At 37.2% G+C, this 27,363-nt stretch overlaps 1 protein-coding gene across 1 annotated transcript in view; it reads left to right on the forward strand.

The window, feature by feature from the left end:
• Positions 1-27,363, forward strand: part of LOC128016804 (activating molecule in BECN1-regulated autophagy protein 1A-like) — a 74,409-nt gene that overhangs the window by 16,540 nt on the left and 30,506 nt on the right. Inside the window, 4 exon segments of the mRNA XM_052601606.1 lie at positions 10,184-10,294; positions 19,820-20,008; positions 21,403-21,557; positions 26,850-26,989. Of these exon segments, the coding sequence (XP_052457566.1) occupies positions 10,184-10,294; positions 19,820-20,008; positions 21,403-21,557; positions 26,850-26,989 (595 nt within the window).

Genomic DNA, 27,363 nt, shown 5'->3' on the forward strand with positions numbered 1-27,363 from the left:
TTTGGTCCTGTCAGGTTAAATGCCATCGGGTTGGACTCAGGATCTAATTTCATCGGGTCAGGTTTTTCTTTTAACAGAAATAATTTATAAACGTCGGGTTCGGGTAAGAAGTGATTTGGGTTGATTCTAGTCTGGCACAGATTTTAGGACCTGAGAAGACTTCTAGTTCACAATCATGTCCCAAATGTGTTTTATTAGCTATTGTAGGGCTTTAGAAGCCATGTAACTACAGTTATTTTGACGTCTTTTTTATACTTCAGATTAACACATTTTGAGTGAACTACACCTTCAGTATGAAACATATATAGCTGGAGTGCCATCAGCAAAGTATTATCTACAGACAAATTGTTTCATCTAATTAATTGTGTTTTCTCCCATGTTTGACCCAAAATGCTACGATTTTGTATGGTCCCATGTACCTTACGTCTTTCATCAAACCCTGCACTTCAAAACAACTTCCTAAACACCCAATAGTCTCATCTTGGTACACCTGTATGCCGCAGTGTTATTAAAAAAAATGTTGTCTTAAACCAGCTGCAGCGCTAAACATCTTTCCTACATATAGTCTTCCAGAAGTGCGGAAAAATCAAACCTATGTTGTGAATGAGTAGTAAATTACTAGAGGTGTACTGTGGAAGCAGAAAAAAAATATAGATATTTAGGAAACAACATGCACATTAGTTTTTTTCAGGACCAGCATTACAAATTTTTATCAGCCATCTTTTAAGTGCTTGTGAGGGTGGACTTCCCTTACTTCACAGATCCCACTCCCTACATACCCTGCACCAATTCAACATAATACAAATGTCCACAGAGCTGTTTCTCGCTTTTGCAAACCAGCATTCTTTCTTTCTCCCACATAGAGAGGCATGTTCAGCCCACACTAATTGCAGTGTGTGATACGAGGTTCAGAAATGCCCCTCTCCAAACCCTCTCCAGCTCACACAGAAGAGCATCATGGCTTTACTTTACAGAGCAGCAATCATTCAGTCCATCTCCTCTCCTCTCCTCTCCTCTCCTCTCAATTTTTTTAAAACCAAACATTCTAAATAAAACTTCCGTCATCATTTATTTACTCTTGTGTCATTACAAACTTGTATTACTGACTTTCTTCTATGAAAGATATTTTGAATGTTTCATCTTTTTTTTTTTTTTTTTTTATATAGAAGTCAGTATGGTACAGTGATGTTTGTACCCTAATAATCTGCAGAAGAAAGAAAGATGTGCAGTAAATGATGGCAGAATTTTTCATTTTTGGGTGAAATATATTGTGCAGCTGTTATGTAAATAAGTCCACATACGTGGTAGTGTTGGAAAAGTTATTACTGTCATCTGAAAGATTTTTTTGTGGCAAGACGAATTATGTGCATAAATTAACTGTGAATTATTGTTAAATCAGCACTTTATCTAGTTTTTGTAATTGTTAGGTTCACTGGGGGTGAACTAATCATATTGAATTTTTCTGTTTTTCAAATAGAGAATTACTTTACCCAGCATCCAATAATCACTCTTGGGATTAAAGTTCAGTAATACAGGTTGTTTTGTGGACTCCTGATATATTGTGTTGCAGAGGGTAATTGCATAGCCATAAGGTTTGATTGCCCCTTGTTCTAAGATGAGAGTATATGACTGTTATTGTGAACTCCAGGGCAAATATCCAAACTGAGGCAATTACCAGCACACATTCCCCCTCTTCAAGCATTCTCCTTCTCTAACTGCTCTCAGACAACCTCATACAAGCCCCACAGCACAGAGTGCAAATACAGGACACCCATTTAAGACACAACTTTCCACATGCCCAGGATTTCTCTCTCACTCTCTCATGCTCTCAGTATTTTTGCTGTGTACTTATTTCTCTATTCTGAAATCAGGGATCTTCAATTTCGTTTTGTTTAATGCTGTGTTCTTGATTCTTCTCTTCTTCCCCTTCTGCCTACCAGAATGTGTCTTGTGTAGTGATATTTGTTTTCAATTAGAAGTTTGGTGGTTTGTAACTCAACTTCAAACTGTCCAACTATATTTAGGCTATAGTCCTCATGAAAACCAAAAGAAGACCATGAAATATTTTGGGCGTTATCTATATACCGGCATAGATTAATTGTTCAATAATATTTAAAACATGCATTTACAAAATAGATATGATCGGTTGCCTTAAAATTTTAATTTTGGAGTGGAGTATCCCTTTGTCATTATTCACTTACCCCCATGTCATTCCAAACCCGTAAAGCTTGGTTCGTCTTCAGTCACAATTTAAGATATTTTGGATGAAAACCGGGAGGCTTTGTGACTGTCCCATAGACTGCCAAATAAATAACAGTGTCAAGGACTTTATTCAGCATTGTCTTTTCTTCCGTGTCTGTTGTGAGAGAGAGTTCAAAACAAAGCAGTTTGTGATATCCGGTTCGCGAATGAATCACTCGATGTAACCGGATCTTTTTGAACCAATTCACCAAATCGGACTGAATCGTTTGAAACTGTTCGCATCTCCAATACGCATTAATCCACAAATGACTTAAGCTGTTAACTTTTTTAATGTGGCTGACACTCCCTCCGAGTTCAAACAAACCCAATATCCCGGAGTAATTCATTTACTCAAACAGTAGAATGACTGAACTGCTGTGAAGAGAAAACTGAAGATGAACACAGAGCCGAGCCAGATAACGAACAATGGGAAGTGATGGGAAGTTTGGTTCTTTTCTGCGAACCGGTTCTTTCGGACAGTTCGTTTCAATAAACCAGTTGAAGAAAACGGTTTACCTGTTCTTTCGCACTCAAAGAAATGACGTCATTGGCGATGATTGTCCTTGATTCAAGCCTTCGGTTTACCCGCACTCATAAAATTAGCACAGAATCAGTTCAGAATCAATCATCAAAAGAATCAGTTCGGTTCAGACGCTCTGTGTGCCATTCTGCTTCACGCTGAATCACAGATGCACAGTTATCATCAGCTCCTCAGTTCTCGAATCAGACGTGTCCGACAGCAACGTTTCTTGACTTGAGAATGAGTCAATCTTTTGTTCGTTATCTGGCTCGGCTCGGTTTTCATCTTCAGTTCTCTCTTCACAGCAGTTCAGTCAGTTTTCTGTTTGAGTAAATGAATTACTCCGGGATATTGGTTTGTTTTAACTCAGAGGCAGTGTCAGCCGCGTTAAAAAAGTTAGCTTAAGTAATTTGTGGATTAATGCTTATTGGACACGCCAACTGTTTTAAACGATTCAGTTCAATTTGGTGAATTGGTTCAAAAAGATCCGGTTACATCGAGTGATTCGTTCGTGAATTGGATATCACTACACTGCAGTGTTTTGAACTCTCTAACAACAGACCCAGAAGAGAAGACAATGCTGAATAAAGTCGTAGTTTTTGCTATTTTTGGACCAAAATATATTTTCGATGCTTCAATAAAATTCGAACTGACCCTCTGATGTCACATGGACTACCTTGAAGATGTTTTTCTTACCTTTCTGGACATGGACAGTATACCGTACACACAGTTTCAATGGAGGGACTGAGAGCTCTCACACTAAATCTAAAATATCTTAAACTGTGTCCTGAAGATGAACGGAGGTCTTACTGGATTGGACCGACATGAGGGTGAGTCATTAATGACATAATTGTCATTTTTCTGTGAACTAACCCTTTAAATACCGTTTAACTACAGATGGGAAGTGTGATAAAGCCAGAGCTGGAGAGCCTTAGGATGAAATGTGGAATGAATGAAAGGGTTAGTGATGGGGAACAGTGACCCTCTCTAATACAGCCCGTCTCTGATCCATTCAGTACTGTTCCACCCAGCGCTGCAGGCCTGACGGATCCCTCAGGCTGTTATTGTCAGAGAGAAACCCAGTTTATATGGACTTTTCAGAACATGAAAAACTGCAGCACAGTCCCGATTATCTTTAATGGAATGGTTCTTTCACCAGACTTTCTCTCTATTCTTGCTCTGTCGGGTCAGTGCTGAAGAGGCTGGTGAATATATATATGAGGCTTATGACTGAATTCTGCTGCATGGGCAGATTGGTAATTTATGTTTTGCTGTGTGAAGTAAATTTCCACTGAAATTATTAATTTTATCATGAAGAAGCACATTTTTCTTAGTAGTTGTCCATTATTCCATTATTGTATGGGACACTTGTGCTGACCTCATTTAGCACACACACCACATGCCATTCAAAGACTCCCTCGGGTAATCACTCCTTAAAACACTCAGTAGAGTTGCTCTTAAAACACAGCTGAGTCTATGGAGAGTTCAGGAGAGGTCGCCCCTTCTCTCTCCCTCCTTGTTTCTCTTGTTTCTTGTCTTTGTCTTTCTGGGCAGCTCCAGGTAGTGACCCGTCTTTGAGAGGTGCAGCATCAGTAATAGCTGCTCTTTATTCTTTTGCATTGGCAGAGCTCACAGGACTCAAAGGTTAGGGGTCACAGTAGGGCTGTGCAATTAATCGCATTAGTAAAGTAAAGCCGGTCCCGTGATTAGTAGTAAATCATCATCACCTGCTTTCAAATTGAGCGGCATTCACTACACAGAGCAGTAGTTCACTGACAATTAGACAATATCACGTTCATAATCACAGATTAATCGCATTCTGTTTCAAACTCGATTATGCCTAGTTTGTCAGTGAACTACTGCTCTGTGTAGTGAATCCTGCTCAGTCTGAAAGCAGGTGATGATGCTTTACTAGTAATCTCGGGACCGGATTTACTGATGAGATGCGCATGACAGTCGTATCCGACTAATTTCACAGCCCTAGGTCACATGTCGTCATAATTTCCTACTCTATGTTCAAAGGGTTTCTGATTGTGATAGGCTGTTAAGAGGTACCATAGCTCTGTAAGGAATGCAATATGGAATACTCGCTTACTGCTTAATGAATACTTAAGCAGTGCGATGCATACTGTGTGAAGACTTCTATTTTTTTATAGTATGTGAAATAAACGTATTGCAAAATGTATTACAGTATTGTTAAGTAATGCATTCTATAATTGATCAGACTGCAGAATTGGTAATTATTGAAGTTATATTTTTTTATTTTTACATAACACACACACACACACACACATACACATATAAAAGACCTCTTTCTTAAGCGTTAACAAACCTCACTGGCCCCAAACGTTTGAACTGTAGTGTATACATCTTTTGCCATTAGTTTTCAACTTGTTAAAAGGATTTTTTTTTGTTGTTGTTTTTTTTTTACTAGTATGGACATAGTTTGAAATATTCCCTCTGGCAGGTCACAACAACGAATAGAGACACCTTAAACAAATCTGATGACTCTATTTAGTCTCAAAAAGAAAACAGCTGTCTGTAAAAGCTTTGGTGAGGGACATATCTGATGATTTTCCAGACTGAAGTGTCAGCATGTTTGATTAACTGATGTAGAGGAAAAAAGAATCCATTTTCAAATGATATTTGCATTTCATCTCTTTTGATACTGTCATCCTCCAGCCTCTGGGTTAAGCGAAAGAGGATGCAGCTTGTTGGATCTGTTGTTCATTCAGTCAGAATCTGTCCAGATGACACCGCATTATGACATATTGTACTTCTGAACTTTATTCAGAAAACATTGCATTGCTCGTGCCAGCTGGAATGGTGATTTATAGACACTTTGCAGCTGTCTATAAATTATGCTTATAAAAGACTTACACGATTACATTTGACCATCTGAGCAAGTGCAGGTCCACACACAGAGTGGTGAACACACACAAACCATGAACACACACCCAGCAGTGGGCTGCCATTTATGGTGCGGCGCCCGGGGAGCAGTTGGGAGTTCGGTGCCTTGCTCAAGGACACCTCAGTCGTGGTATTGCCAGCCCAAGACTCAAACCCACAACCCTAGGGTTAGGAGTCAAACTCTCTAACCACTAGGCCCTTCCCTAAAGTTTTAGCAGAGGATGGTTCCGATCCATTGACCACTGGGTTATGAGCCCAGCACACTTCTGCTGTGCCACTCTGCTGTAAATATCAATAGTATCATTGACATTGTTATAGCATTGCACACAACTGTTTTTTCAGTTTTACAGGTTTAAAATGACAAGAGGGTGACAAATCTTTCACTTTTGGGTGAACTCTTCCTTTAACAAACAAGGTGTAGAGCAGTGAACTTTTGAACTGAGTGTTTTTAAATTGCTCTCTGTTGTTGGCGCTTTTTAATTTTTTAATCCATGAATGACTCTGAGAATGTAAATGAATGCTTCCTTCAGTGTCTACAGCCTCTGTCCACCTCATAAAATTCTCCTCAAGCACTCAACACCCCCAAAAGTTCAATTATTCAGGGCAATTTGTTGTGCGTCTATGAGGGAAAACGATGGCCGTGAAAAAGGCTTAGCTTATAAATGCACTGTGACAGATGATAAATACTTAATCCCTCACCCTAGCCGTTTTTGATAAAATTGTCATTTAAGTGTAGCTAATTCTTGTAAACTCTGTCTGTTCCTCATCTGTTCCACTCCACTCCTCCAAATCGTCTCTGAAATAAAACCATGTTACAGTAAAATGATTAATTACATTCTTTGTTTTTTGAAGATGACTTTGTGTCACAAGGACGTGTTTTATGTGTCATTCATCTAATGATGTTTTTATTGCAATTTCTTTGGAGATTTGCCCTGTTTTTGACCTACTCTTTGGAGAGTAAAGAATTTGATGATTCAGTTTCAGTCGACATACTCATCTCAGTTCTGTCCATCATGTTCTACCTTATTTCCTCTTCAAAAGCTCTGTATCTGTCAATATGGCTAAAACATACTCTACTCTTCAGAAGATTGGGCCCATTAAGAAAGGTTTTTTATTTTATTTTATTTTTCTTCATTATTATTACTTTTGTTCAGCAAGTATGCAATAAATTAATCAAAAGTGATAGTAAAGACTAGGGATATAAATTTTAGATCATTTACATGATTGAACATTGTTTAAATTAATGATCAATTAATTGATTAATCATTCAACTTAATGCTTTAAAATGTGTCAATTGCAGCACTGATATGACAGGATGTGCTAAACCCACTCAAAAAAATAAAAAAATAAATGAACACTTTTTCTCACTCATATTATAGGGGGTTTAGTTTGAATAAATGCTAGCATCAGGATTATAAAATGAATAGATGTGAGTATGATCATTTGATAAATTGAAGATAGCACGCCGTACGTTTGAGATAATTTTACTTTGTTGACTGTTTCCTATCCCGCACGGAGACTGCTGAACGCGCCTCTTAAAATGGTTTTGTTGTGCTATTCGTTGTATTTTAAATCACAATAGCAATGTTTTCAACTGACATTATGGCATTAAAAATAAAATTATCCCAAACATAACTGGCGCGTGTGGCTGTTCTGCGCAGTCAGTGAACCGCTTTCCACCGGCACTGCTGCAGCAAAACACACTGCTGCTCACATAAAACACTTTTATCTGAGTATTTTGTTCAGTACTTAATTTGATCCTGCTGGATACTGTTCCGGAAAATGTCAGATTTTGCGTCCCGGTAGGCCTACTTGTTTTTAAAAATCTGGCATTTACAGTGCATTAGATCATGACGAGGATGGAGCAGGTTTGGCTGAATGTATTTGGAGATTATTGCTCACGTCTCATTCGGCCAAATCTTTCCATATTCGCAATGTATTTGAATGTTAAACTATTATTTATAATTTAAAATACTAAGCTTGTACTTTACACGCATTCGCGTATAGACGGAAAAGATCATCCTCTTCACATGAGCAAATACATCCTTGGCTTAACAGCAGAGTGGACCAGTATACTAAGGTCAATTAACTGACCAGTGTATTTTAAATAACAGACTGTGATGTAAGTTTGAATTGTTCGAATATGTGGGGTATGTGTGCGTGAGGCGCCAGTGCGATCAAACAGCTGAGACATAAAAAAATTTTTGGACTAAGATATAATCCGCAAAAGTGTTTTTATTTGTGCATACTCACAATAAAAACAGATGATTTGTGCTCTTGTAAAATAAAGCAAACAAACAGAATGCGCATTGTCATCCTTATCTTTCCTTGAACTTGTTTATGGAGTGCTGCGACACACTTCTGTCTTAAATCCGTTATCTTAAGTCAGATATATTTTTCATGTTTTTTATTTTTTATGAAAACAAGTTGTCACTTTTATTTTAGGCTCATTACTTATGTAGTTTTTTTAAAAGCATCCCATTAATTCATGAATTAAGGATTTGTTCGATTTATTAATTTGTTCTCTCAATTCACTTAAATCATGGGTTATTAAGGAACAAAATTAATGAAACATGAATAGGTGCCACAAATTAATAAGTCGTAGGAATGAATTAAAAAGTTGTAGAAATGAATAGACTATCTGTCCTGTCACTGTGTTTTGTAGCCCTACAAATTGATGACATGAAATAATAATTTGGTGAAATGACTTAGTTACTACATTTCTATAGCTTTCCAGCTTTCCATGTTGAAGAACTTTGTGTTATTTCGATTTTAATGTACTTTTAAAGTTTAAATCACATTAAAAGCCTAATTTGTGCATTATGAATGAATGACGATGCATCTAGATACCATCACTGCCACTCACAGCCGCTCAAATGTGTTTTGCGCACGAGCCGCACGCAGTCCAATATTTAATAAATTAACAGACTATCGATAGCTTTAATCGATTAAACGTTGACATCCCTAGTAAAGACATAATGTTACAAAAGAAAATTTTCCATGATTTGTTTTCATAATAACATGTACAGTGTTAACAGAAGAATAACACCAGCACTAGATGTGTTGTATTTCAGGTTAGGTTTAGTGGAAAGTTCATAGCATTCTGGTTCCCAAAGGGTCTTTTATAGTAAAAGAAGCTCTCCAGCTCATTAATCCATGGCTGTTAGAGCAGCTCCTGAAAGCCTGTCTGAATGCCAGCTCGCTGCACCTGGGTGTCTGTTGGCTGTAATGGGCAGACAGCAGAGTGCAGGGGGAAGCTGTGTAATAGATACTTATGTCTGCATAATGTCTCCTTGAGTCCAGGTCATAACAGGCAAATCGAATCTGTTAGGCAGGCCCAGGATCGACCCTCTACTGGTAAATGGACCTCTAAGTGTACTGTTTGGCCAAAGCCTTGATTCTTCCCTTCTGTAATTATGGTGACAGGGCTGAGCGCTGAATAGGACAGCCTGACATTTCCTTGTTTACCTCAGAGAAGAGATATGTTGCAGGAAGAGACCTGTATTAAATCCAGTGATGAGTGTGTTGACTGATTTGCTAAGTGCCCAGACTGCAGTATAGTTTATATAACCATTGAGAGACTGTACGCGGAAGAAGTTATCACAGATAGACGAGAATCGTCAGGCAAAACAAGGCTTAACTCTTACTGTCTAGATTAGATGGCAGAAGAGGATTTGTAGGTTTATCAAACAGTGCAGACATGTTAAACTATTTCCAGATTTTTGTCTGTCATTTAACCTGATGTTACCAGTATTAGTAGGGCCCATGTTATTAATGTCATTCTGTGTTCTGCTTGAGTGTTCAGGCCTTGAGTGATGCCCTGTAAACCGCAACATGACACAATACAGCCTCTGTAGTCAAATGCTGTTAGATTTTCCTTGTTCTTGTAATGTGCTGTTTCTGTTGTGGTCAGATGTACACTACCATTTAAAGGTGTGTGTGGTCGATAAGAGTTAATCATATTTTATTTTGCATTTTACTTGATTAAAAAATAGAGTATAACAGTACTATTGTAAAATATTATTTTGAATACATTTTAAATGTAATTTTATTCCTGTGATGGCAAAGTTTTCAGCATCATTACTGCAGTCTTCGTTGTCACATGATCCTTCAGAAATCATTCTAATATGCCGATTTCCTGCTCAAGAAACATTTTAATATTGAAAACAGTTATAATATTAATATATATTCATGTTAATAATATTTTTGTGGAAAATATGATACATTTATGATTATTTGATGAATAGAAAGGTCAAAAGAACAGTATTTATTTGAAATATAAATCTTTTGTAACATTATAAATGCCTTTACCATCTCTTGTAACATTCTTAATGTCTATACTGTCTTTACTTTTTGATTGATTTAATGCATCCATATTAAAAGCATTCATTTCTTTCAAAAGAAAAAAAAATACTCCAAACCTTTGAAGAGTATTGTATGAAGTGTTACATAGAAATATTGACTGGTTTTTTAATTGCTGTATCTATTTTTCCCTTTCTCTTTTTTATTAAGGTGCTGTTATTGGGGACGGTCAATCTGCAGTGGCCAGCAACATAGCCAACACAACGTATCGTCTACAGTGGTGGGACTTCACCAAATTCGACTTGCCCGAGATCAGTAATGGTGAGTGGTTGAAGGGGTGTATCAAAGCAATTAATAACAAACAGACTGTCATTATTAGTTAGAGATGGGGCAGTTAATCCATCAGTACATCGTGTTTTATCTTAAGTGATTCTGAATCATCTACAGTCATCTGAAATTTAGTTTTTAACAATGAATATTCCACACAAAAAGCCTTGTGCAAGTATCTTAAACTGTCTAAATTCTCTGTCACAGGTCAGATCATAGTCTAAGAGACTTGATTTTGGTTATGACTTTGTTGTGTATATTAACAGCAGAATAATTGATAAAAAAAACAGAATTAGAATTGATCCCACCCCTGGTTTCTGTGGTGTTTTGTGTGGGATTTTCCAAAAAGGCACGTGTTCTTTTTGAAATTAAATTTTTGCCATGTGCCCATGCACCCGAACAGAAACATAAAATGCTTCGATAACCCCACAGTGTTGAGGAAATTGTAGTGAGGGGCAAGGCTGCACCATGATAAAGTGGCTGTAGAGAAAGGTAAGACTGTGCACTCCATTGAGCACCAGAGTGCAGCTGATGGAGGACAGATGCCATGGACAGGAGAGGAAATTGGTCACATATTAGAGTTACCTTCTTCCCCGCCTCTCTCTTTCTTTCCCTCTCACGAAGAGCGTTACTGGAAGCTCTTGGCGATTACCCATGGCTGATTACAAGATTACATGATTTTTGCTATCTGGGCTTGATCTCACACCTGGCAGCACTTAGCCACTAACATCTGTTCAGCCTATGAGAATCTTCAGTATCTCAGAAAAAAAGGTTAGCATCCCTCAGGGCATGTACACAGCCAGATACACACAAGAAAATTGTGAAAGCTGTGTTTGTTGCGTTATTAATTTAAAAAAAAATCAGTCTGACCTTCACTTAAGTGGGGAAAATGTTTATTTGACCCCCTGCTGATTTTTTCAAGTTTTCCCACATTTACAAAGAAATGAAGGCAACTGTTGGTGTGATTATTCTGAAATGGAAGAAATACAAAATAACCATCAGTCGGCCTCGGGTTGGAGCTCCATGCAAGATCTTGCCTCATGGGATAAGAATGATCATGAGAAAGGTCAGGGATTAGACCCGAACTACACGGGAGGAGCTTGTTAATGATCTTAAAGGAATACTCCACCCCAAAATGAAAATTTTGTCATTATTCACTTACCCCCATGTCGTTCCGAACCTGTAAAAGCTTTGTTCGTCCTCGGAACACAATTTAAGATATTTTGGATGAAAACCAGGGGGCTTGAGACTGTCCCATAGACTGCCAAATAAATAAGTGTCAAGGTCCAGAAAAGTATGAAAGACCTCGTAGGAATAGTCCATCTGCCATCAGTGGTTCAGCCGTAACATTATCAATCGGCGACAATACTTTTTATACGCGAATAAAAAAAAATTATGATTTTATTCAATGATTTGTCTCCTCTGTGTCTGTCCACATCAGCGCAGCACCATTTTGGAGAATATGAGCTGTACGCAGACAGCTTAGGCTCCTCTGTGTCAGCCGCGCTGCAAGGATACGTTTTCCAAGTATATAAGTGTCCCTGTGGCTCCCTGGTAGAGCACTGCGTTAGCAGCGCAAAAGGTTGTGTGTTCAATTCCCAGGAAACACACATACTGAAAAAAAAATGTATAGCCTGAATGCACTGTAAGTCACTTTGAATAAAAGCGTCTGCTAAATGCATAAATGTAATATGTAAATGTATATTTATGCTTAGATTTGAAAGAAAACAGCGCATCTTTATGTCGCTGACAGTACTGAGAAAAAAAATATTTGTTAGATCCACACAGCTTACAGAATGAAAAAGCGAATGTGAACTGACATTGATCATCACAGTTTGAGTTATTGTATCTGAAGGAGACAGCTAGCAGTTATATCAGAGCACATAGGATCAGATTTGCTACAGTATTATTAAAGTACATGGGAAATAGTGGGAGGTAGAGCTGGACCGTGTCAGCTGAGCAGAACACTGACCCCCTGGACAGAAGTCCTCTTCACTTCCCAGCAGGCTGCGTCCGCTCTACAGAGACCTGAGTGCATTCTTCTGTCCTCCCACAGTACACAATCCCTCTGGTGCATCAGTGCAGTCTAATTACAGATACAAGAAACCCCTTATAGGCATTAGATGTCAAATAAACTGCGCTATTGATTTTGGAGCCCATTAGAGGTTCATATATTGTGCTGCAGTCATAGTATTGAGTAATACTTAAACAGCTCATGTTGAATTTGTGGAAGCTCATTGTTCTACAAAACACTTAAGATCCAAACATTTCCATTAGATATTCTCTTGCCATAGCTTTTAATTAAGCGTGGCTGGGCTTTTGTGAACGTTTTTTTTCTTTTTGGTGGTCTATATGATTCTTTCTTTCCATAATTATTTTAATGCAGTCTGGTTTAATTGACAGAAAAAGCACTTAATCTTCTCAGAAAATGCTTGTACTTGCTTTAATTAAGTGCTCTGGCTTTATAGCGCTGAATCAGTTTGAGACATTAATTAAGATAACTTTTTTCATCCAAAAATTGTAGAAAAAGCACAGCCGTTAGAAATCCAGTGCTCTTGTTAAAATAGCTTTTCAAAAATAGCTTGACAGGCTTCAGGCTACGTAATAATTTGTGGAGATGTTACAGATTTTTAGGTCATACTGTATGAGAAGTATTTATTTGCTCTGTGGATGATAAATCTATTTTAGCCTGAAAGTTGGTCAGTAATTCAAGTTGAATGTCATTGTGATGGTGGTGGTTTATTTGCAGGTATTTTATCTAAAATGGCCATTGAGGTATAAGACAAAGCAGTAAAACATTCTTATTCGGCTCTAATGTACAGTAGGCAACTCTGATTTCACAAAAAACATTAGTATTTATTCATTTTTATTTGAGTTAGTAATTTTAGTACATCAAGTTCAACTAAATGTAAACGAGAAATGTTGGTTTAAAAATAATAAAAATTAAGTTTATTTTTTTTATTTTATTTATTTTTTTCAACTTTTTTCAAGTAACAAAAATGTTTTTATGGTTTTAGTTCTTGTTTTAGTGAAGCATAATAACCCTGACACTGAGAAAAACACACAAACTACTGCTACAGTAATAAATATGAAGACATCAAGTGGCTGCAGGGACACTGAACAACACTTCGGTTTCACCAAGTTCATATAATCACAACATAGTTTTCCCCAGACAAATGGTTAGGGAGAAAACTCAATCTGATCCACTACCAGATTGATGCTTCATAACCTTGCTAACCTTTCTGGAACCAGCAAACAGATTTGAAAAGGCTCCATTTAACAAACTCTGATCCATTCTGTGTATTCCAAGACGTCTCATCCTGTCAGAAAATGACCAGTAAGAGGGATGTGTCACATACCTGTCCACTAGAGTCCTTCCTGCCTCAACCACCGCACAATTAAGGTTTTGCACCCAATCACCTGACAGAGCAGGGACAGGCACCTCCAAGGGCTGATAATGACACGACAGGTGAATCACTAGCCTGCACAATGACTGCTATCTCCGAGCAGTCAAACTACTCACCTATCAGCCATCCACAGCCTCATCCCTCTCCTCTGAAAAGACATGCAGTTTCCATGAACTCTGGAACAAAACTAACTATTGCCCAATTCCAGAAACCCATCCTTGGACTCATTTATGGCTACAGAGATGAAGAAATCTTTTGGGCCAATACAAATCTGAGGCAAAGACATCTGGGCATGATGGCCCTTCTCCTTACTAACTAACATTTCCTCAAAACCCTACTTTCTGGCCCGCTCAGCCAAAGAGCAGAAGTATTAATGAGTTAAGATATTTCCATGCTCTCTGATGCATCTGCTTCATGGCTTCAAGAAACTGAAATTAACAGAGTGTCTCAAGTGCAGAGAGTGGAAGTGTTACACATCAAAGTTAGCAATTATTTTAATAGAGAGGAGAATGTGTCTGGCTACACAGAAACTCTGGTGATGATACAGAACACCAAGGTACATGCAGGTTTGATAACAAGTACACAAAACAAGTAAACTCCACTAATTGCCAATATAATATGAGACAAACTCTCTGACTTGGGGTTTACACTAGCTAAGTTGCCTGGCTCTGTAATTTAACATCTGTTTCAAAGTGTAAGTGTGTGTGTGTGTGTGTGTCAATATCTCTGTGTTCAAGTATTAGCTAGCTAGATTATCACACAGGTCCCATAAGTAGCATTTGTTTTTAACATTGCTAAGTTTTTGAGCTCATCTGTACAGAAAGGCCCACACTGTACCATTCAATTATATATATATATATATATATATATATATATATATATATATATATTTTTTTTTTTTTATTTTTTTTTATGTTAAACTTGAAGAACTTTGTTATTTTAATATATTTTAATCCTTTTATCCTGTGATGGCAAAGCTGAATTATCATAATTTCCCCAGTCTTCAGTCTCACATGATTCTTCAGAAATCTTTCTAATATGCTGATTTGGTGTTTGAGACACATTTCCTTTTATTAGCATTGCTGAAAACAGTTGTGTTGCTAAATATATAACAATTAAGCTTTTTTTTCTTCCAGATTTTTATTATTATTATTAGAAAATGAAAAAGAACAGCATTTATTTAAAGTAGAAATATTTTGTAACATTTTAAATAATTATTTAGAAAAAATATCTACATCATTCTTCCAAAGTCAATAATGTCAGGAATCTGCTGGGATCATTTACATTTATACATTTAAGCAGATGCTTTTATCCAAAGTGACTTACAGTGCATTCAGACCATACATTTGTTTGTTTTTTTACCAGTGTGTGTTCCCTGGGAATTGAACCCATGACCTTTTGCGCTGCTAACGCAATGCTCTACCACTGAGCCACAGGAACACTGTACATCATCGGTGTATCATAAATCAGTGTAATTGTTACTCAGACTAAATTTAAAGTAGCAGAAGTAAAACACTGACACTTATGATGCTGGCTCCAGCAACCCTTCTCTTGTCCTCTGCTTTGTTACGGTTAAGATGAGATCTTCAGCCCTGTGTACTTTTTATTCTATAAAAAGACCAAAACAGAGGATCAAAGACAAAATGTTCCCAAGCCCTATGTTGCAGTTGAAGTCAAAGATGTTTCTGAGTTTCCTTAACTGAAATAACTGAATTGCTTAGGGCTATGTGGACTTTTGCTGTGATAACAGCACACACTAGTTTTATTTTAATTAAAAGAGCTATGAGTCGAATCAAATTAAATGCTCTGCTCTAGTTCTTTCTTAACACAGAGTCCTCTCTTGTTAGAGCAATGCAGGTGTAGCAGGTCGTCATTCTGTGAATAAGACGTGTGATTTTTGTCCCCCTTTCTTCCACCTCTGTTTTCATTTTCTTTTTATGTGTGTGCAGGTTCACTCCCATGTGGTTCTCGTAAAGGCAAACTCATTGGGTTTTAGTGCAGAGAGAGGATTTTGGTGACACTTGGAAAGTAAAATCCCAAATGAAATTTGAGACTGTCACTGCGAGGCTGACTGTGGTATTAAGATGTGTTTGTATGTTGTAAATTCTCAGAAGCTGAAAGGCTTATTGAATGGCTGTCGAGCTCCAGCTTCAAGATGATAATAGGGACCGTACACACACATACCAGACCCATTGATGCAAAAATGCAACATGAGTCTATGAATATTCATTTTTCAGATAAATGATGGAGAGGATTTTATGTAAAATGCTTCAGTGTTTGGTATGCCCATGGCTATAAAGGAAATGAAATCGGCTGCATCCATATTATAGCGAGCACATAGTGAAGAACACTTGCAGCTGCTGCTTCATTAAATTATGGCCTCAGTAGCATGTGTACATTTAATGGAAAAAAGAGCACTACATCTTTAGTGACTCAACTGTGGTGGCAAACATCGAAAATCTAGTGGCACTCAGGGAAAACAGCTTTATACAATCCAGAAGAAAATGGGGAATGCAGGCTGGTCGATTGAGATGAACCACCGAGTGGATGTTATTGTACAAGGGCTGTTTACACACAACACGTTTTGTCCATACCACTAGGCTACCTTTTTTTTCTTCTTCTTCTTCTTTCAAATGTCTACATTAGCATCCACACCATTGGATGATAACATTGTTAATTATAAGCACTCTGCAGTTATGATTTTGCTGTTTTAACTGTCCCAGCTCTTTAAAGCAAATCAGAATTGAAAGCCAGAACTGAAAAGTGTGCAACTCACTAAATGCCCTAATGAAGATTGCCAATCTGCATCAGTGTCTGTGTTAAGGCCTGTTTACACCAACACAAATCTTTGTCATGAAAATTCAGACCAATGTATAAAAATGGCAGAAAATGCAGATTGACAGTCTGATAGTAGATGGCACTTTTACAAAAGCAGAAAAATCATAGTTACTCTGAGAGCCAACGTGTTACATATTCCGACACCTTGTCATGGAGCAGAAAATAAATAAAACCGTTCTCGAGTATGATTAATGCTGTTAATCTATGCGACTGTAAACCAAGATCACTTGTTTTGGGCATGAATGCTATTGTTGTGACTTAGCAAGTAGCCAAAATGTGTAGGTTCATATCAATGACCTGGTGGTTAAGTGCTACATGTTTTTTGGAAGAGGTAGCTGGATTTAATTTCTTTAAATCTGTATTTATCTGTATATTTTTTTTTGTAATATTCAGTTGCTGTGATATTAATAGACACTTAAACTGACATCAGGTGTCTGTGGTTTTGTGCTGTTTATGAGAATGTTTATTGTAGCAATGTTTCTTCTCTGTCACTGAAGGGCTCGTGTATGTAGGCGTGTGGAAGAGGGTTGTTTGTGCTTTTATGAATGTTTGTGTACTCAGTATTTTTCGACCTTGAAACTAGGTTATTCTGGATAGTTGTTTTCCAAGGATGTGCCGATCCAATGCTTTTTTCAATCTGTTCCTTTTCCCTGTCTCTCATTCTTGCTCACAGTGATAAGATGAGTGACTTTGCAAATGACAGCGAGTGTAATTGGAGTGAGTAATTCTGGACTAAATCAGTCTAAGCCCACTGGCTGGGCCGATAGCATGCTTCCAGTATAAATATACCTGCAAAAGGCTGATTTATTTCAGTTGTCAAGATACTCTCTGGCCACAGCAGCTGGAGTCCTGAGCGCTCCGTTTATCATTCAGTGTCAGCCTCACACCCAATCTAAATCCTAAACAACATCATTGTACCCATGCTTCCACAAAAATAAATGATTAAAATGCACTTTAGCTTGTGATGCAGTAGTCTGGGCTTCCCCTGGAGTGCCACCCGAATAGCCATCACTTTAGCCCAACAAATCCATTACTCAGATCCAGTAGGGAGCTCTGTCTGTCGAAGCCGTGAGCCACTTATCCATCTTCAGAAGTGCGGGCCGACTCACTGTTACACAACCTGCCCTTCTGACCCTCTCCTGCTAAAACACAAGAGTAGGCAGGTTAAACTATATGTGATTTTTAATGCGTGCTTTATTAATATAGAATGTAAATAAAGCCATCCAGCTATTGATGGAAGCATTTATATTAAAGCCCAGACGGGCAAGAAAAATATTCCCTATATTATTTTTCTGCTGTATGTAACAAACAGAATGGCTTAAAAAACAATAAATCATTTTTCAAATTAGCAGATAAAACAATTTTGCTCTTTTTACAACGGGAGACAAATAATTATATAGGTAAGAGACAGGGAGGCATTTACAAAAATTCAGGTGATAATTATTTAAATATATTGTCATATTTTATTGATTTCTATGTGATACACACTTGAGCATGGAACGCATATTCCACATTCAGATCTGCAGATGGTGACTTTTCATCATCAGTTTAATTGCTCCTTTTATCAGGAGCAGATTTCCCTCTTTCTCTCTCCCTGCTCTTGTTGACAGTGGGTGAATCGCAGGTCCTGCTGGTCAGCAGCCTCATCACTGCACTAAATTACTGCACTTCTGCTTAAATCTCCCCTCCTGTTCTTTCATCGTTGAACACATGCACTTGATGATTAAAACAAATCCATCTTTCTAAATGTGCATAAGGACTTGCAGTCACCTGCCAAAACTCACCTGCTGTTGTTTAGCTTGTGCACTCACACACCGTCCCCACACACACTCACTCTCCATCAAAATGACAAACACTTCACATTCTGAATCACAAATGCCCTAATTACACCTCCCACGCACACATGCACCTGATGCTTTATTCTGAGACCTCTGGGCAATGACACACGTTGATGCACGGGATCAGAGCAGCATGTGATTGTTCCATTAATGCTTTGAATAAGTCACTTTATCTTAACAGATGTTTGGAATCCGCTGTCTCAGCTCACTCACATTTGTGTTGTTATGTCCCTGTGTTTACACACTGTTTGTTTTCTGAATATCACTACCATTCTGTGTGTTGAGAGATGGCTTTATTAGGATGCAAATTGCCATGGAAACAGTAATGGATTATGCTATGTGTATAACAGAAAATGAAAACAGCAATCAAAATTACTTTTGGAGTTGACGTGGTTTCCAGAGCAGAAACATTATCATTTTCTCTCTGCATCCCGCTTGGCAGAATGGTATTACCAGATATCTTTTATATGTGTGTGTGTGAGAGAGTCTTGTGTGCTGAAATAAGAAGGGAACTAACAGACATCTCTCTCTCTCTCTCTGTTCTCTTATTCATTAGTGTAGGCTGAACAGATGTGGCTTTCTGTTAGTCACTAAATCACTTTTATTGCAGCTCAACTTAGGGCAATTCTGCAGCTTCTGCTAATTTAGCGAAAATGATTGTTACACAGAGTACTGCTCGTGTGTAAATAGAGATTTGAATGCAAAATAGAAATCTGGCAGATACAGGGGCTGACATTGCAATCAGTTTTTTGGCAAATTTAACGAGTATGCTAATTTAATGTCTTTACTCTATGAAGTGGAGCTTAATGTTAAGCTTAAATACAGCATTTGAGATTTAAAGCTCCTATAACTTAACTATTATAAATAATACTATTATTTTCTGTCCAAGGCATTCCCTGTTTTAGCCTTTATTTTGTTTTTGACCACTCCAAAACAAAATGTATGTGTTGATTTGGATTAGATATGCATGATATATGCTGTCATATTAGTATTGGTATATAAGTGTGGATTTTTTATATTATCATATCAGCACAGTGAGTAAAAGTGGCTATTGTATTTTAGCTAATACATTGTATGCAATGCAACTTATGTGTTTAAACATTATTTCTAGTGGGCCTGCTTATTCTTAAACACAATGGAATGAAATGTTTACACACAGCCTATAGATTTTCATTTTTTTCTCTCCATGTAACTTTATTGAAATTACCATTGTTTTTATTTAACTTAAAAAAATGACCAGAAAGAATGATGTTTTATATAGCTGTACATATCTTTAAATATTTTCAGTGCCGTTTTAAATGTAGTTTGATATTATTCGATGCATGAAATATCTGTAAATTAATATGTAGATTAATAATTATCGGTTATCATTACCAGGTGCAGGTTTCATATCGGTGCACCCCTAATTTAGATTTTGTGTCTGATTTCTTTTTTAGCATCAGTAAATGTGTTGGTGCCCAACTGTAAGATCTACAATGACGCGAGCTGTGATATCTCTGCGGACGGGCAACTGCTAGCTGTATTCATTCCCAGCAGTCAGAGGGGTTTCCCTGATGAGGGCATCTTGGCTGTGTACTCTCTGGCCCCACACAACCTGGGAGAGATGCTCTACTCCAAGAGATTTGGTGAGTGACCCTGAGACCTCATAAGGGCTGTTAGTTTGCAAAAACATGACTCTCCTCCCTGTGCTGACAAGGGTTTAATACACTAATTGAGCCATCAGAGCTAAAATTATTTCAAACTTAATTAAATCAAATGCAAAGGGACATGGCTGTTGTCATTGTGCTCTCACTTTCACTCTAATTGGCTGAACAGACAGCAGTGATGGAGCTCTTTTAGAGGCAGCTTTAATTAGATAGTCCCCATTTAAAAGCCAAATGATGACAGGGCTGGGACCAGGCTGTTGATGGAAACCAATGATGAGGAAGTATGAATCCTGCTTGTTTTAGATTAAAGTGATTTGAAACGCTGTTCTCTCTCTCTGCGTGTTGGTCATCGCCGTCGGTTATACAGGCCTCAAGGAACTATCATTCATCCTATCCAGTAACAGTGGATTAATGAGAGCCATCAACCAGGATCCTCAATACTAAATTTTTCGTTTCCATTTGCTGATCACATCGCTAGCACTCTTTGGTTCGTTCACATGCCAAGCAAGGCTGATTTCTAAAGTTAAATGGCTATGAAATTGAATAAGGTTTTAGGAAGAAAAATAATTTTTGCTGTAACTGAGCAGTTCTAGGTGTGAACTTTTCTAATTTCATGCTTAATAGTTTGCTCTGAATGCTCTGGTTATAACATTTAAAGCAATTAAATTAACAATTTAGTATTAATTGGGTTCCAAAATACAATTTCATCATTTCAATCATTTTAGTTCAGTTTTTTTCACAAATAGGCTTATACTGCCATAATTTGACTTTTTATATGTAGTTATTAGGGGTGTAACGGTAAACAAAAATGACTGTTCGGTCTCTTCTCTAGACTTCATTTATAGTGAACTAACGAGCTGTGTACATTGAGGACTGCCTGAGGTAAATTAAATGCTGTGTGACATTTTGTTTACAAGCTGTTTTATTGCCGTCTTTCCATGGTTGTAATGCTAATTGAGTGATTATGTGAGGCATGAGATGTTCATTCATGTTTATTTCACATTAAAACTAGTAGTAAAGAGGGAAGGGATGATCCCGATCATTTGAAAGATGAGACTTTGTTTCTAATAAGAAGTAACAATATATAAAACTGTAAGTTTCCAATAAAACAATGTATTTGTTCAGTTATGTATTTGTGTACCATTACACCCCTAATAGTTAGTAATTCATTAAGAGTTTAAATACTGCTCAGCTAGCTAATTTATTATATCGTTGCTTTAACAAAAAGTGTTTAGACCAAGCAAAGTCCTTTATGCCAGTCTTGTTGAAATATATATTTTTTTTACTCAATTTGGATAATTTTTGTAATGGTTTGGGTTAGCCTGTAGTTTTAAGTCAATGTTTCCATGCTAGCTTGTGTGTATTTGTCACAGGTCCAAATGCCATCTCTGTCAGTTTGTCTCCGATGGGTCGTTACGTGATGGTGGGTCTGGCATCTCGCCGCATCTTGCTGCATCAGATCACTGATCACATGGTGGCACAGGTCTTCAGACTCCAGCAGCCCCACGGAGGAGAGACATCCATGAGGGTATGTCACTGCTGACCTCACTTCTTTAGACTCTGCCACAACTCTCAATACTAGCACAAAAAATACATAACCATATCTGTTTTCTAGAAATCTAAACCACCATAGGAAAATTCTGTACATGTATTTCTCAAAAAAAAAAAAAAAAATTGCCTTTATGCATGTTCATTTTAACCGGTTAACCGTTAATTGACCGTTAAAAATGTTGACCGATTAATTCAATCAGGTAAATGCTTTGAAAAGTCATTTATTTATTTATGTTCAGTAATTTATTAAAATATTCAATAAGCTTTGCTGCATGATCAAAATACGATACGCATATAAATAATTTTTTTTTAGAGTTAAAAAAAAGAAAAAAAAAAAATACAAATAAATTGCTCAAATGTTCTCATATTCACGATGTATTTGAATCCCAAATTATTATTTATTATGTAGCCTACTTCACTCGCGTTACAATATCCACGTAAATCAAAATGTTTTGCCGACGGCGCAATCACTTTTTCCTTCTGACAGTGGAAGCATCTACCGTATTTTTCGGACTATAAGTCGCACCTGAGTATAAGTCGCATCAGTCCAAAAATACATCATGACGAGGAAAAAAACATATATAAGTCGCATTTATTTAGAACCAAGAACCAAGAGAAAATATTACCATCTCCAGCCACGAGAGTGCACTCTATGCTGCTCAGTGTAGACTACAGGAGCCCTGAGCAGCATCTCTGGCAGCATTGAGCGCCCTCTGGCGGCTGTAGACGGTAATGTTTTCTCTTGGTTCATTTCTCTCGGTTCATGTCAAATTAATTTTGATAAATAAGTCGCACCTGACTATAAGTCGCAGGACCAGCCAAACTATGAAAAAAAGTGTGACTTATAGTCCGGAAAATACGGTACTCCTTTTAATCATAAAGATAATTGGAATTGTAAACTGTTTGCCTTTACTTGTGTAAAAATAGGATGCCGCTCTCTGCCATCTGGTTTCCTTTCGCACAGCACAAAAATGAACCGAAACTGCGTTTTTAACTGCGTTTGATATAAAAAATATATTTCTCGTATGGGCCTATTTATTTGTATATATATATATATATATATATATATATATATATATATATATATATATATATATATATATATATATATATAATTAGGGCTGGTAATTTAACGCAATAATTAGATTAATTAATTATGGAGAAAAATAACGTGTTAAAATTATTAACGCATTTAACACACTTGCCCCACCCCAGATCTATGCAGTTGATTGATTCAATTCAATTCAATTCAATTCAAGTTTATTTGTATAGCGCTTTTTACAAAACAAATCGTTACAAAGCAACTTTACAGAAAATTATGTTTCTACAATATTTAGTGGTAGCTAGTAGTTTGTGCACATTTGACAGGATTTTAGAAAAAATAATAATAATAATAATACAAGACGTAGTCAGCTAGACGATGACTTGATTGATGACAAATATGAGGCAGGGCAACAACTTACTGCATGATGGAGCCTAGATAATATTGCTGAAATTCAAGGTATGGGGCAAAATTCCCTGTTTGATATTGTCTCTCATATTTACATCACATAGGTTAGTTAAGAAATATCACAAGCTGTAGGCTAAGTGCAATATCACATGAGTGCAAATCTGAAACTAATCTTATAGCTACAGCAGTTCATGAAGAAGTTAATATTGTGTTATTTTAGACAGAGTGTTGTCTGTTTTGCTCAGTTTTGCCAACCAGAAGATAAAGACAAAGCAGAACTGTTCATCTCCGAGCAACCCACAGCGACATTTAATTTCTTAATCCACATTTTGAAAGAACCGGGTGAACTATTTGTTGAACCATTGGCCATAGTCTCGTGGCTTTGAAGTGGCGCTACACAGACCGATCGTGTTTGACATCAAAGTACCGCGAGAGCGATTCAGAAGCACAAGGAGTTGTCTGCTCTCTAAAGCTCTTGCGGTTCTTTGATGTCACACACCGATCGGTCTGATGGTGATGATCCGCTTCAAGTCGAACAAGTCTAATGATTCAATGAACCATTCATAATGAACCGTTTACTTCGCTCCTGAATGAATCAGCAATTTGAACGAATCAAATGAATGATTAAATGACTCGATGACTTAATCATTAAGACATTTACCATCACCTACTGGCAGTTTTAGTTTATTATTTAGAGTATCATTTCATTAAAGAAATAATTTAATATTTTCATTGTAGTAATAATAAAATTAAGAAAATTAATAATTAAAGTTATAGTTCACCCAACCAAAAATGACAATTCTGTTATCATTTACTCACATGGTCCAAAAGAGTATATGTAATAGATTTTTATCAAACAAAATATTTCTTGCTGAACCTACTTTTTTAATCTCTGTTTGATGTTTTGCACAGCACAGACACTTATCCTTTCTAATTTAAAAGAATCAGTTAATGGTTAATAATTGGTTATCGAGTGTTGGTTGTCGGTTAGGAAAAATAAATGAAATGAACATCCCATTATTGTCAGTTATTCAGTGTAATCAGTTAATAAAGCTCAACAAATAAAAATGACACCTTTTTTTTATATATATATATATATATATATATATATATATATATAAAAAAAATCAACAAATTAAAAAATTGACTTCTAAAAGTAGGACTTCCATCCAAATATTTATAGCAAAAAGTACTGTATTTTTAAAAAGAAAATTTTCCATTAAAATGTTGTTCAAAGCACTTTCAAAGCGAAGATTTCAGACAGGCCACAAAGCCCATTTACTTATTGTCATTTTAGTCATTCCTTTCATGCCGTTTGATTATTGTGAAGTGGTGGTCTGCCCTGTGTAGATCAGCTCACTGTGCTCTCTACAGCAGAGGGGGGAAGCCTGGGGTTTAGAAAAGCCTTTGAGTAGGAACCTGACCTAGATACACTCTTAGAAATGGAGAAAGAGAGAAGTAGGAAAACTGTGTATTTGTGTGGAGCGAAGGGCATAAATGGAAATATCTGCATGGTTGACTTTTGTTTTTGTAAGCTGTGTTCATGGCAGGATTCTGAATGTGGATTAATTTGAGAGCGATGGAGCAGGCGAGCTTCATTTTTATCCTTGTTCAGTCTCTAAACATACAACACCAAATCTCTCTCCACAGAGGCTGGAAAGCCAGCATGTAGTGAGCACATGTTCATGTATTCATGGGTATTTATTCATGGGTATTTGCGGTTATTGAGCTCCCCGCTCAAGTCTCTGTGTGTTTCTTGCTGAGCCTCATTTGTATTCAAAATATACAGCTTCCTTATAGTTAGGCTGGCCACCACAGTGCTGTTTTTACAATAATGTCTAAATGTTTTAATCAGAAACTGTGATAGTCTTAAATGAGGTAAGTACCTTTGTTATTGCTGTTAAAGCTGTATTTAAAATATGATCCGTGGATGAATTCAGTCTCTTAATGATACTCTCAGGCACTCTTTTTCAGTTCTAATGGTTATTGTACACCAACAGCAGAGGTGACGTAATGAAGTGGACAGTGCTGTAGTGTTATGTCTTCTGTGAGATAACGATGAGTCTTTGAGCTTCATAGGTCTTTGTATGAAATATTTTTTTCCAGAATTGCTTTCATTTAATTTTTCTTTGCATTTTATTTGAGACCGAAATGAAAAATTTTTTGCAAGTTTCTTGAACAGCTGATGGACCGCTTAATTGTCATTGTAGGAGCTGCACAAACCAGGACCATACGAACTGTCAGATCAGGTTTTTCTAGGAACTTTGTGTAGAGTGCTTCCAAATTAACCAATGTGAGCGATGTGAAATTCAGAAAGAGAGCTTTAAAATTTAAATTCAGATAGATTTATTTCTGAAATTTAAGTCAAAATCTCAACAAAACAACGTTTAAGTTTAGGTCACAAGAAAATCGAATTGTTAATAATGCATGGCCTCTTAGAGCTTCTGTACACTTTTACCTGGAGTAAAGTGTTTAATTTACAGCAAATTGTTATTTAAGTAATTCTGAATGTGCTAATTTGACATGAAAATGCATTATTTTATTTGTGTTTAGGTACTTTTCTACTTAGACATTATATATTTCTACAGTTCCAACAAAATGTAATTTCTGTTGGCTAGTTTGTGAATGTTAAAACACCTGAACTGGAAAATGCCAACAGGCTTCTGCAGTGAATGAAGGGGAAAAGGTGTACAGGTGCAAAATGCATATTAACCACTACATACATCCTTACAGGGTCGCCATAGCAACAGCACTTTTGGCACATTTCGTTATTTGTTTTATGACTGTTTGTTTATAGAGACATTTCACACTCACTGTTTTATTTATTAGTTTCTATCATTTTATATTGAATAATTATTTTCCATTTCCCACACGTGTCCTTATTTATTAGAAGAGATCCTTTTGTTTGTTTATTTGAAGTGAAATGTTCTCCTATGGTAGATAATGAACAAATTGAATACGTCAGCATCATTAATGTGTCTGCTTATTACCCGGATTAATTATACACTGGAGAGCGGAGAGAAAAAAAATGAACAAAGGTTATAGCCCGAGGCTCTGTCTCCAGCTTTGATGTGAACAACTTTTTCGACATATACATTTTTTAATTTGTCGGGAACTACATTGCCTTTTAGCAACTGAATCAGACTCATAGTAATTAATCACTGCTGTATATATCAACACTGCTCATATGAAGACTCAGAAGAGCTGTATATGTTTAAGGCATCATCCCTGCTGAGCTCCACACTGTCCCTGCAATCTACTGTCTCCAGATGCACAAACACACAGCGTTCAGGTGCTGTCTTGCTGACACACACACACACACACACACACACACACATATGCAGCAGTCATACAAACTCTCTTCCCTTAAAGACACTGTTTGTACTGCCTGCCTTTGTGGCTTTTATCATTGTCCTGAATTTCGTCTGTCTAAAGCAGAGAGAGAGAGAGAGAAAGAGAGAGTTTGTCTGTTGATCACTCATCTGCAGATGAATGAGACTGCTTTCTCTCTCCCTGGCAGACATGAACTTGTCCTATTTTTTTTTTCTAGAGCCAGTGGAGTGTAAGTAGTATGCCAAGGCTGACAGACAGGGGCAGGGGAATGGATTGGAAAGAAAGAGAAAGATTACTTTGGAGAAAGAGATTTGACTTTCAGAGTTTAGCCTCTTCTCAGTTATGCTAGCAATGTTGTCATATCTGACAGAGACTGCAGTCTACAGCGGAGAGGATGATGGGAGATGCTGGCGACTGATAGAATGAGTGAAACTACTGAGATGCCTGTGGGACGGGTTAAACAGGTGCGTTCTTGTGTGTTTTCAGAGGGTGTTTGATGTGGTGTATCCAATGGCCCCAGACCAGAGGAGACACATCAGTATAAATTCTGCACGTTGGCTGCCAGAGCCAGGGCTTGGGCTTGCTTATGGAACCAACAAAGGAGATCTGGTCATCTGCCGACCTGTGTGAGTCTCCGATCCATCCCTTCATGGCTCCCTCAGCCCTCTTTTGTGGGTCACAAATCACTTTTTTCCCCCTTTTTGTTGCATTAAAGAACAAAAGAGCTGCTGTAAGAATTTTTTTTTTTAAAGAAAGGTTTACGAAACCCAGCTGGACTCCAAGATAATTGCTTGCCAAACATAATGAGCCCTTTACTCATCTGTTGTGGGTTAACATTAAATGAGAGATGATCTGTAATCTCACCATAACCATGGTAAAACAACTTGCGATATAAATGGTGTGCATATAAAAGCATTTTAAATGTTGAACTCACTCTGTCTTCCCTCTGTTTTTGTTTTCCGGGTGAGAACTTACCTGTTTTATGTTTATGTAAATGAAT

The sequence above is a fragment of the Carassius gibelio genome, chromosome A7 (genome assembly GCF_023724105.1).
Source record: "Carassius gibelio isolate Cgi1373 ecotype wild population from Czech Republic chromosome A7, carGib1.2-hapl.c, whole genome shotgun sequence".
Lineage (NCBI taxonomy): Eukaryota > Metazoa > Chordata > Actinopteri > Cypriniformes > Cyprinidae > Carassius > Carassius gibelio.